General features: G+C 46.0%; 1 protein-coding gene across 1 annotated transcript in view; it reads right to left on the bottom strand.

Moving 5' to 3' along the window:
* Positions 1-2,268: 2,268 nt before the first annotated feature.
* The window catches only part of MIDN (midnolin), a 45,024-nt gene continuing 34,620 nt past the window's right edge, over positions 2,269-12,672 (bottom strand). The window contains 1 exon segment of the mRNA XM_087703289.1: positions 2,269-2,796. Coding sequence (XP_087559415.1) covers positions 2,543-2,796 — 254 coding nt within the window. The 3' untranslated portion in view covers positions 2,269-2,542.

The raw sequence follows: 12,672 nt of genomic DNA, 5'->3' as shown, positions 1-12,672 counted from the left end.
AGTCACCCAACGATGTTGGCCACCGGGCAAGTCAAGAATTGCCTATTTGCTTGTAGAGAGATCTAGCGAAGTTATTGTGACCTCTTCTTCTCATAAATCTAAGTTTAAATCTAAGTTTAGATTTGTAGGTTGGGGAACCTAGAAAGAAATTCATGGGAAATGTGGTTGTCAAAAATGATTGGTCAAAGATCGAGCTATGAGTCACCATTACAACCTCTGGCCTCGTTTTTTCAGGGAAAGCAGTGATATTTTTATAAACATGTGTTTATATTCATGTCATGACCCAGAGATGCTTAGCCAGGGACCCTCCCTCCTTAGGTTTCCACAGAAATGGGAGTTGGCGGATTAAATCTTTTATTTCAAAAGTTGGATCTATGGATGATCCCAAGTTATTCTCCACACGGTCTTTTCTTTGAAGCTCAAATTACACACACACACACATATATCCACAAACATACTTGTGGTTGCTAGGTCTGCAAAGAAGAATGAGAACTAATTTCTACTGCCTATGAAAAATTACTGGCTCAGATCATAAGTCAATCAGCAACTTAAAATAAAAAAACACACCACCCTAGCATTTAAGTTTCCAGACATTACTTTTGTGTCCCTTAATTAAAAATTAAAAAAACCAGAAACCTTTAAAAAAAAAAAGTGGATGAGAACAAGGACTTGGTCTCTGTAACCAGAGGGTGCAGTTTGTATTCGTGTGCATGTATATGCTTTGGGGCAAAATGGCCTCTGAGCATGGACAGAAAGCCTGGGTCTCTTCATGGAGGATACGGGAAGCAGGATCAAGGATGAAGGCCCTTTTTAGGGGCTAAAAAGAGGCATTGAAAAACCCTCTCGGCAGCTACCCACATGGATGAGGTAAACACAAAAGGGGACCAGGTGAGCATTCTGCCACAGGGAGAACCAAAGGGATTGAATATTAGGGTTGATTTTGGGTGCAGTTGGCAAAAACAGAAATAGCGCAAACTTTTTTTTTTAATAAAAAAAACCCCCCCGCCTTTCTAGCTGCCTAATGGTGCTTACAGCAATGTTTCTTAACCTTCGCGACTTTAAGTCCCGTGGACTTCAACTCCCAGAATTCCCCAGCCAGCTATGCTGGCTGGGGAATTCTGGGAGTTGGAAGTCCACGGGACTTAAAGTCCCCAAGGTTGAGAAACACTGTGCTACAGAATGATAGGTTTTAAATCTTATTTCCCCTCTGCCTAGCTCGTAACGTACTTCGCTGGTTCTTTAAAAACAAAACAAAAAACAAAAAGCAGGCAAAATCGGATCCCCTCTTACGTTTTAATGCACAGAATTTTCTTTTAAAAAAAACTTGCAGTATCTTGCATTCACGTTGTACAATGCGAAGAGAGGAAGCCCTCAAATGATAGGAATAAGGTATTCTTTTACCCTATGTCCCCCACTCCATATCCCCTCTCACTCCTCCATCCCTCCCCTCAAAATTTGAGGGTTTCGGTGTCCCAGCCCCCACCCCCACCCCTGGCACGAGTCACATTGCTTTAAAATGCCCGTGGCGGAAAACATCCTTGGAAGTGAGTAGGGGCAGGGGAGAGCAATGGGGTCTTAAAGGGAGATCAGACAGGTCAAGAATAATTCAGAAATGCTACATATATCCAGGAAGGGAAAGAAACACACACAGATAAGAGGTGTGCAAACACACATACAAGCATACACCCTCATTTCTTTTCTTTCTTTTTCTTCTTTTACCCACCCACCCTCTACTGGGGCCCCTCCCTTAGGCTGAAGAATGCACAGCGCTTCCCATTACACAAAAGTCACCCAAATAAAAAATAATTATTTTTTTTGTTTTAAAAAAAGGAGGAAGCGTTCCAAGACAAACCCGCCCCCCCTGCCTCCAAGTTTCAAACACACACCCCCTTTTGTCAATGCTCGGGTGGGGGAGGAAGCAGCTTTTCAGCCCACGCAAACCGTTGGTGGGTTCGCCCCTTCCTCTTCGGCCTTCCGATCCCCAATGATAAACGTAAAAATTAGGAAGTCAGAAGGTTAAAAGTCTTTTGTCTCTCTCTCTCTCTCCGTTCAATCCATGATCAATCGGTCCGGCTTTTCCCTCTACAGGTATTTTTTTTTTTCTAAGGCAGCCATTGAAGATTCTTCTCTCCGAAATCAAAAGTTAAGCCCACCCCAAGAAGTGTGTTTGCCGTCTTGCTTTCCAAATTGTCTCTCGCTCGCCTGCTTTGCAACCCCCCCAAGCTGTTTCAGTTCTTAAAATAAAAGCAGAACAGTTTTTTGTGTGTGTGTTTTGAAAATAGAAAATACGGTTCCAAGGCTGGGCTGATCCATTTCGGTGCAGCTGAAGACGAGGTCCGCTCAACGCAATCCACAGCAATCCAGTCTTGTGTTAGACTCAAGCACCCAAAAACTTTGCTTCGCGGACCAAAAAATGTATTATTATTATTATTATTACTACTAAATGGTCTTTCGATTCTTTTTTTTTTCTCCAACACTCCCTTGGCCCCACCCTGCCCACCCCAAAAGATGCCATTCCCCCTACCCAAGGTTTATTATTTTTTTATGCTACGACAAATTCGGATTTCATGTCCGCTTTGACTTCGGGTTTCCAAACCGAATCTTCGAAGTCCAGATCGAGGCTGCCTTCGCTGGAAACGCTGCTGTTGCGGCCAGATTTTCGATTGGGCAGCCAGTGGTAAGGGGCTCGGGCGTCCCGCCTCGCCTTCCGGCGCAGCCTTTTTTGCTGCATCAAAAGCTGCAGGCGTTCCACTTTGCAACGGGTGGCGCGGTTCTCCGTCTGCCGCAAGCGGTCGCCTAAAAGCAGAGACACAACAGAGAAACGAAGGTTATTAAAGGAAGAGTTGAGATGGAATCAGATCACTCATTCAGCTGTGAAAAAAGTGGGTTTATATATATATATATAGGGCTCCCCGGTATCTTCATTTGAACTTTGTACTCACAGGACTGACAAAAAAAATTAATGGACTACAGTTAGTCCTTGACTTACAACCATTTGTTTAGTGGCAGTTCAAAATTACAATGGCCCTTAGATTTACCCCTTGATTCTTATACTTAGGTAAATAGCAATAGCAATAGCAGTTAGACTTATATACCGCTTCATAGGGCTTTCAGCCCTCTCTAAGCGGTTTACAGAGTCAGCATATCGCCGCCAACAACAATCCGGGTCCTCATTTTACCCACCTCGGAAGGATGGAAGGCTGAGTCAACCCTGAGCCGGTGAGATTTGAACAGCTGAACTGCAGAACTGCAGTCAGCTGAAGTAGCCTGCAGTGCTGCATTTAACCACTGCGCCACCTCGGCTCTCCTCTGCAAAGGTTCCCCTTGCAAGTATGTGCTAGTCGTTCCCGACTCTAGGGGGCCGTGCTCATCTGTGTTTCAAAGCCAAAGAGCCAGCGCTGTCCGAAGATGTCTCCATGGTCATGTGGCCAGCATGATTAAACGCCGAAGGCGCACGGAACGCTGTTACCTTCCCACCAAAGGTGGTTCCTATTTTTCTACTTGCATTTTTACATCCTTTCGAACTGCTAGGTTGGCAGAAGCTGGGACAAGTAACGGGAGCTCACTCCGTTACGCGGCGCTAGGGATTCAAACCGCTGAACTGCCGACCTTTCTGATCGACAAGCTCAGCATCTTAGCCACTCAGCCACCGCGTCCGAATATATTGGATAACTTAAGTTAAAATCAGGCCACTTTCTTCCCCAAGGCCCTGGTCTGTCACGTGAGATTCCCCTTCCCATGCACTTAAAAGGCCCACTAGGCCTCTCAGCCATGGGAGGGGCTTCATCTAGGTCAGTCTCCATGGCAACAGAGTCAGGATGCTGAAACAGCAGGTAAACAATGGTGCTGGGCATTCATCCGGACCCTTTCTCAGATTTAGATGGCTTCCCCCCTTTTAAACAAAACCGAAGTTGCTCCATTCCCAGCTCCCAAGAAAAGAGGACGTTTTTGGGAAAGAAAATTCCTCCTCTTCTTCTTCGCCACCCCGCTTTAGCAGGCTGTGGGTGGGTGAACAATTGAACGTTTACAAAAAATGAGACAGAAAAAAGTGGAGCCCACTCAAATAAGTCTTGGCCATGGCCTTTTATTTCGCAGGGTCTCCTGTGACCCTAGGGGCCGCAGGGCGAGAAAGAGGGAGAGAGAGAGGGGGGGAGGGAGGGAGGGAGAGAGAGAGATGGAGAGAGAGAGAGAGAAGAAGAAGATAGAGAGAGACGGACAGAGAGAGAGAGATACAGAGAGATTTTTGAAATAAGGGAGTTTAAGACAGAAAGGCTTTGGTTAAAAAAAGCCAAAATCAGAAATAACAGGGCAACGCTCCTTATTCTGCCATTAAAAGTAGCCTTTGACTTAACAATTCATCTAATGACCCTTCAAAGTTACAACGGCACTAAAAAAATCCTGACTTATGACCATTTTTCCCACTTTTAAGACCGTTGCAGCAACCTCATGGTCAAAATGATCAAAATTCAGACGCTTGGCAACTGATTCATAATTATGACCGTTGCAATGTCCCAGAGGTCACCTTTTGCGACCTACTGACACGCAAAGTCAATGGGGAAGCCAGATTCGCTTAACAATGGTGTTACACACTTAGTAAGGGCAGTGATGCACTGAACTCAGTGTTTTTCAACCTTGGCAACTTGAAGATGTCCGGGCTTCAACTCCCAGAATTCCCCAGCCAGCATTCGCTGGGGAATTCTGGGAGTTGAAGTCTGGGCATCTTCAAGTTGCCAAGGTTGAGAAACACTGACTTAACCATTGGGGTAAGAAAGGCTGTAAAATGGGGCAAAAGAAATTTTGGAATCAATTACGGTCATAAGTCAAGGGCGACCTGAATTCAAACCTCAGATTTGCTTAAAAGCTGAAGTCACAGAGCAGCTTGCTTTTTATTCTGCCGTTATTTAAACCTTGTTTTCTCTCCCCGGAGTGACAAAGAAAAAGTAATGTCAGAATGGGCATTTGTGATGGGCCCTGGAATCAGGAAAAAGGAGGAAAACACGCATGTGAGAGGAAGGCCAGGCGGTGCCAGCTTTTGAAGGCCGAAAAGTAGCCATGCATGTTGAGAATTAACTAGCTGATCTCATGCCCTAAAGCGTAGAAGGGCATTTTTAATCTGCACTACGGGTGACAGGCAGGATAGAAGCTGGAGGTGGCATTTATTTTGGAGGAATTCACCCGAAGAGACCACAAGAAAAACCTGACTGGGTGGGCAGAGTGAGGAAAATGTTGTAAGAGGGGATTCATTCTCTCCATCGACATTTTAATTCAGGGGTGGGGACCGATGGCTCTTCCATGACTTGTAGACTTCAACTCCCAGAATTCCTGAGGCTGCTATACTATGCTATGCTGGCTCAGGAATTCTGGGAGTTGAAGTCTACAAGTCATAAAGAGGCCATTGCTCCCCACCTCGGCTTTAATTGGATAGCTTTTTTTTTCTCCCCCCCCCCCACCAAGAAACTCTAGGAATAGATCTCTAATTTCCTTTGGCATCCACCACAAGCCTGCAAGGTAGGCCAGGATGAGACTCTGCCAGGCTGAAGGTTTCCCCCAGTTAAGGTGGACGGGAGGATTTGAACCAGCATCTCCTCAGTCTTAATCTGGCTCTGTCATGTAGTGTTCCCAAATTGGGCGGGGAATGGACTTCAACTCCCAGAATTCTCAGCCGTGGCCCATCTGACTGGGGGATTCTGGGAGTTGAAGTCCAAGCATCTGAGAAATAGTCAGGTTGGGAAACACTGTGGCATCCTCGGGAAATTGAGAGGGTCCAATTGCTTTGGAAAATTAGTACAGCAATGGAATAACAGCAGCAGCAGCGATATTTAAATGTCCAGAGTTCAAGTGCCTTGAACACCCATTCCCATCATGCTTTTGAACACTAAAGTAGGCCCCTACTGCACATGTAAGCCGATGACTCTCAAATAGAATCAATCAGTTGAACTGAACTGTATTCAGTTCAAATATTTATTATAGCCAAAGATCAGCGTAAAGTTGAGCCAAATGTTAAGAGTTAGAAACCATCCCAAAACAGAGAAAAAAAGAGCATAATCTGAGTAATAATTAGAACAATTAATTAATGGAACAACTTGAATCCAGAAGTTGCGGGTGCTCCAACACTGGAGATTTTAAAGAAGAGATTGAATAGCTGTTTGTCTGAAATGGTGTAGGGTTTCCTGCCTGAGCGGGGGGTTGGACTAGAAGACCTCCAAGGCCCCTTCCAACTCTGTTATTCTGAGAGAATAATTCTCTTCCTGATTTGAAATAATCCTGACCAGCTCAGATTCTCAGAACTGTTACAAAACGTTCCCACCAGTCCTCTGCAGCTACAGCCCTCTCCTCCAAATCAACCACCCACCATTGGGCCAGGCCCTTCGCTTTGTCAAATCTTTTTCTACATCCATTCCAAGCATTTTTACACTCCTCCAAGCAAGCAGAAAAACATTCCAGGCCTTTGCACACCACCGAGTGCAATCCTCTCCCGGGCGTCTCTTTTCTGGGAGGACCCTTCCCCCATCCCTAAGTGTGCAAAACAAATGGATAAAGCCCATGGATAAACACACCGATTCGTGTGTTCTTCTGCCTGTTCCTTCACTCCCTCTTCTGTATTTTGCAGGATTTGGATCCAAAGACCCCTGGTCTGTACATTTCTGTAACTCTTCTCACCAGGGGCCTAACATAGCAACTGCATCCCTTAGTGGCAGAAGAGCCGGTCCCAACTGTGGTCGTTATGTCGAAGGTTACGTGTAGTTTATTGAAGCAAAACTGGGGGATATTCCTCTCATTTTGCACACAGAGTGCAAATGTCTGGCATTTCGAATAAAGAAAAGCCTCTTTATTTGGGGTTCCCCAAAGACAAAAGTGCATCTAGTCAAGGCTGTGGTTTTCCCAGTTGCAATGTGTGGCTGTGAAGGTTGGACCATAAGGAAGGCTGAGTGCCAAAGAATGGAGGCCTTTGAGCTCTGGTGCTGGAGAAGACTCCTGCACTGAGTCCCTTGGACTGCAAGGCCATCCAACCGGTCAGTCCTAGAGGAGATCAACCCTGACTGCTCTTTAGAAGGCCAGATCCTGAAGAGGAAACTCAAAGACTTTGGCCACCTAATGAAAAGGAAGGGGTCCCTGGAGAAGAGCCTCATGCTGGGAACGATGGAGGGCAAAAGAAGAAGGGGACGACAGAGAAGGAGGTGGCTGGATGGAGTCACCGAAGCAGTTGGCCTGAGCTTACATGGACTCCAGAGGATGGTAGAGGACAGGAAGGCCTGGAGGAACGTTAGAGTTCCATAGCGTTGCGATGGGTCTGATGCAACTAACAACAAGAAAAGCCTCCGTATTGCTGTAGTGCTTACTCTGATGAAAATAACCACACCTTTGAGCAAAGGTCTCTCTATCTAACACCTTCTGGAAGAAAAAAGTGAAGCCTTGAGAAGAGAGGTGGGTGAAGGGCCCGAGGAAAAAATTAAACGGGAGGACTGGAAGGGATAAATGAGCTATATTTGAGGGAGGGAGGAAGGAAGGCAGGTAATAAATCACATTTGGATGTCAACAAGTTATGGGGTCCACTGTCTGTTTCTTACCAAGTAAATATCTAATTGGGAAATGTTAACATTCCCCTTTTTGGTAGCTGATGATTGGCAGGCAATCCCCCTCCCTTTTTTTGGCAATCAAAATCATTTCAGAACGCGCTGAAGGGCACCGCACTCTGCCTATGCTCAGAGAGGGTCTCTCTCTTCCGCACATACTTACTTACTTTCCTCTGCGGGATACAAGCAGTGGAAAGGAGACACCAGTAAACAAAGCGTGGAATGAATTTTTTTTTAAAAAAAAAAGAAAGAAGAACAAGAAAGGGGTCTTTGTGTCCTTAATTTTGTGCCTATGAAAAATTCGCCCCAAGGACTGACCCTCCCCCCTGCAATATAATGAAGGGAGCGGGTATAGAGCGCTCCCTCACCCCAGAACTGTTTTTTTGCATCTCTCCAACTTGGCTGCAGACACACTGCCCAAACAGTGTGTGTTTTGCAAAGTGCTCAATGCAGCATTTGTGATTTCAAAACCTCCTTTCTCCGGTTCCTTCCCTTGCTTCCTTCCGTTCCTTCCCCATTCATTCTGGAGCCCTTTGTTTGGGGAAGAGAAAAATACTGTCTGTGTGTGTGTGTGTGTGTGTGTGTGTGTGTGTGTGTACACACCCCAATGCTGTGGGTGGGGTGGGGGTACAGATAGGAACCAGAGACTAAGCAGCATTCGAGATCCCGGGGCTGAAACAGCAAAGGAAGCGTGCAACACAACCGCACTTCCTTCGCAGCACACCCATTTAAAAATGTGGCTCCCCCCTCCCACTTGCAACCGTTGGCTTTGGGGTTTCAGGCAGGTGGCATCTGCTGGCCCTCTTCAGCTGGGCATCTCCCTCCTTGAGTTTTGCTTTTTTTCAAAAAATAAAATAAAAAATGCCGTGCCAAGGAGTGCGCCTCGGTGGTTGCCAGCCTCCCCAGGCGTTGAGGGTGACGTCCTAGCTCAGCCGATGTGCGTCTGTGCCCGAGGAGTCGGGCGGCTTTGGTGCACGAGAAGGGAAGGAGGGGGGAGGGAGGCGGGGAGAGGAAGGCTGCGAATTCCCAGCAAACGGGGAGGCGGGAGGAAGGGATGGGAAGTGGAGGCTGCCGGTTCTTTGGAGCAGCCTTGAAAGGCAGACGGCCTCCTCCGCGGCAGCGTTGGTAGGTTGGCGTGACCCCGCCGCGGAAACAGCAGAGCCGAGAAAGGGACGACACTAAGCCAGGTTCTGACGCAAGCCAGGCAAGAGGCTGCGGCCTTCGCTGGCTCCAGCTGGTTGCACAAGCAAGGGAGGTGGTTGGGAGGGGATCTCAAGATCTCTCCCTTGACTTGAGAGAGGGCGAGGCAGTCCAGATAGCCTTGGAAACCAGCAGTGTGTTGCAACATCCGGCCAGATTCATGTGGGCAAAGGAAGGCGGCACTGCGGGTTTCTCACCCAACCCCTTTTCTCACTATGGGCGGAGAGGGGCAGCACAATACAGGGTAGTCCTTGACATACAATCACAATTGGGATCAGAATTCCCAAGACTCAGATTAACAGAGTTCGAAGGGACCGTGTAGGTCATCTAGTCCAACCCCCGCCACCACTCAAGCAGGGTACCCTACACGATTTCTGACAAATGGCAGTCCAGTCTCTTCTTGGAAGCCTCCAATGATGAAGCTCCCATAACTTCCGAAGGCAAACTTCTGTTCCACGGGTTGATTGTTCTCACTACTGTCTGAAACTTTCTCCTCATTTCCAGGTTGAATCTCTCCCTCATCAGTTTCCATCCATGATTCCTTGTCTGGCCTTTAGGTGCTTTTGGGAAATAGCTCAACCCCCTCCTCTATGTGGCAGCCCCTCAAATATTGGAAGACTGCTCTCCTGTCTCCCCTGGTCCTTCTCTTCACTAGACCAGCCATGCCCAGTTCCTGCAACCGTTCTTCATATGTTTTAGCCTCCAGTCCCCTAATCATCTTTGTTGCTCTTCTCTGCACTCTTTCTAGAGTCTCCGTATCTGTTTTATAGTGTGGTGACCAAAGCTGGATGCAATACTCTAGGTGTGGCCTTACTAGTGGTATCAGTACCTCACTTGATCTTGATTGCATCCCTCTGTTAATGCAATTTAGGATTGCATTGGCTTTTTTTGGCTGCTGCTGCACACTCCTCGATTTTATGACCTTTAATTTTTTTTGCCACGTTTCTCCTGCTAAGGGAATCGCATGGTTATTGAGCGAATCTGGCTTCCCCCATTGACTCTGCTTCTTGGAAGTGGGCTGGGAAGGTCACATTTAGAGACCACATGAGCCCCACAGTGCTGAAAACTGCCAAAAAAAGGACAAGTTGGTTCGCCAGGCAGCCAAATGTTGATAATTTGACGGCAAGAAATTAGAAACGGTCGTTAAGTCAGAGGACTGGTCACATCACGGGTTACGGTTGTAATTTTGAATGTTCATTAAATGAGGGGTTGCAAGCCATGTAGCGTTAACGTGTTGTTTTCTCAACCTGGGCCACTTTAGGATGGGTGAGTAGAATAGTTGAAAAGATATTTGGAATCATGCAAGTGTTATTTGTTCTTCCTCTGACACACCACAGAGGCTAAAGTTGGATTCTGAAACAGGCAGGTAGGTTTTGAAATCTGGAGTAGGAGAAGATGCCTAGGAACACTATAGAGCTGCAACCTTAAAACACTCAAATAGCCATTAGGACCCGTTTCCCACATGGGGAGCATCAAAACCTGGGTGGGTGTGGCCAACTCCACATCACTCAATCCCACTCAGTCACATGACACACACCCCAGCCACGCCTACCCAGGTTTTGTGGCTCTCATAGTTTTCTGTGGGAAACAGGTGTGTGTGTGTCTCTCTCTCTTTCCTTCTCTGTCTCTTTCTCTCTCTCTCTTTTTCTCCCTCTCTCTCTCATCTCTGTCTCTCTCTCTCAGGCCAGGCGAGGAGTGACTGGAAGGGGAGGGCGTGGGGCAGGGCCAGCCAGTGATGGGTTCATCCAACAGGGAGCCACAGCAGGGGGACGAATGCGGCTCTGGAGCTGGAGGTGGCCGACACCCGCTATAGATCATCAAACAAATCCATACAGAATTCGCACTTGGAGCACCAAAGACCAGGCTCAAATTAGTCTACTTTGGACACATGATGTGAAGACTAATGGACCCATAAGAGACAAAACCAATTTGATGGTATGAATCTACACCAGTGTTGCTCCACCGTAGCAACTTGAAGATGGGTGGACTTCAACTCCCAGAATTCTCCAGCCAGCTGGCTGGAGAATTCTGGGAGTTGAAGTCCACCCATCTTTAAGCTGCCACAGTGGAACAACACTGTGTTCAGAGCACTAAAACGTATAAATGCTAAACATGAACTAAATGCAGTTCATGTTTTTTCAAACCAGATAGATCCAAAACTGAATCAATAGCCATTGACAGTAGCCATTGAGATGGATTTAGATGTGCAAATCTTTTGAACACATTAACTTCTCCAACTTAATGTAGGCTGGCATCACAATTCCCATACTTTCTTTCGGACTCAGCCTCCGATATCAAGGAACCTCAAAAGGAGATTTTGATTGCAAAAGCTTTATGACCCTGCCTGTTATCAACCAAATGCATCTTTATTATTACTCACTTGCCTCTCTATTCACAAACTCACACCATACCAAGGAAAATAAAAAATAAAAATAAAACCCGTATTCCACTTCCATTGGAAAAGATGCACACACTCACTCACGCAGAGGAGGGGAGGGAAGTATGAATGGGAAAAGGACTAGAATCAAGATCACGGGGAAGTGTTAATACTAATTTATAATGCCTTGGTAAGGCCACACTTGGAATACGGCATCCAGTTTTGGTCGTCACGATGTAGAAAAGATGTGGAGACTCTAGAAAGAGTGCAGTGAAGAGCAACAAAGAGGATTAGGGGACTGCAGGCTAAAACATGAGGAACGGTTGCAGGAACTGGGTATGTCTAGTTTAATGAAAAGAAGGACTAGGGGAGACATGATAGCAGTCTTCCAATATCTCAGGGGCTGCCACAAAGAAGAGGGAGTCAAACTATTCTCCAAGGCACCTGAGGGTAGAACAAGAAGCAATGGGTGGAAACTAATCAAGGAGAGAAGCAACTTAGAACTAAGGAGGAATTTCCTGACAGTGAGGACGATTAATCAGTGGAACAACTTGCCTGTAGAAGTTGTGATTTGATTTTGATTTGATTTGATTTGGTTTGTATGCCGCCCTATTCCCGAGAGACTCAGGGTGGCTAACAATAAAAAGGGGAGGGGATACAAAAATAAAATAAAAAACAGCAATTTAAAATGCTCCAACATTGGACATTTTTTAAGAAGATGTTGGATATTCATTTGTCTAAAATGGTGTAGGGTTTCCTGCCTAAGCAGAGGGTTGGACTAGAAGACCTCCAAGGTCCCTTCCAACTCTGTTATTCTAAAGTTTTCACATATACAAACACACCCATTGAATATCAGTGAAGGAATGTTGGGAGTCCTTGACCAATATTCGATGAGTGTGTTTGTATATGTGAAAAGTATTTGCACACTGTAATCCTGCTATCACTTCTCCCCTAAGCAACAGGCAGTCTATTTACATATGCAAATTCAAAGTTGATAAAACAGTAATCAAATGTCTTGAGGGAAGAAAAATTCAAGGTCTCTTGGGCAGGCAATGGGTTAATGCCATCTATTAGCAAAAGCAAATAGATAACCTATTGTTCCATTATGCTTCAGGGTGCCAGTGACCCAGGTCTTATTAGATTGATAGATCAGGAGTGTCGAAACCTGGGAACTGTCAGCTGAGGAATTCTGGGAGTTGAAGTCCACAAATCTTAAAAGTTCCCACTTTTGAACACCCCTGCCTTAGATAGTTGCAAAAAATTTAGAGACAGAGCTCAGGTGTGGTTCTAAACCGCTGGCTGGGGAATTCTGGGATTTGCGAATTGAGTTGAGAAACACCGCTTTAAACCAGGATTTATTTTAATATCTGAGTTCACACCACATATAAGTCACATTTAATTCCTGACTACAAGAACAAACATATTCTAGCCGTTTTTCTCGGCAAGTGATATAGAGGAGGAAGATTTTCATTCCTCAGCAGGAAATCTAGTTTTGAAATTTCCTGGTGGCCTCCTTTCCCA

The sequence above is a fragment of the Thamnophis sirtalis genome, unplaced genomic scaffold (assembly GCF_051295495.1).
Source record: "Thamnophis sirtalis isolate CommonGarterSnake01/CBP01778 unplaced genomic scaffold, rThaSir2_p1.2 scaffold_1, whole genome shotgun sequence".
Taxonomy (NCBI): domain Eukaryota; kingdom Metazoa; phylum Chordata; class Lepidosauria; order Squamata; family Natricidae; genus Thamnophis; species Thamnophis sirtalis.
This window is presented reverse-complemented; position numbering and strand designations above follow the sequence as displayed.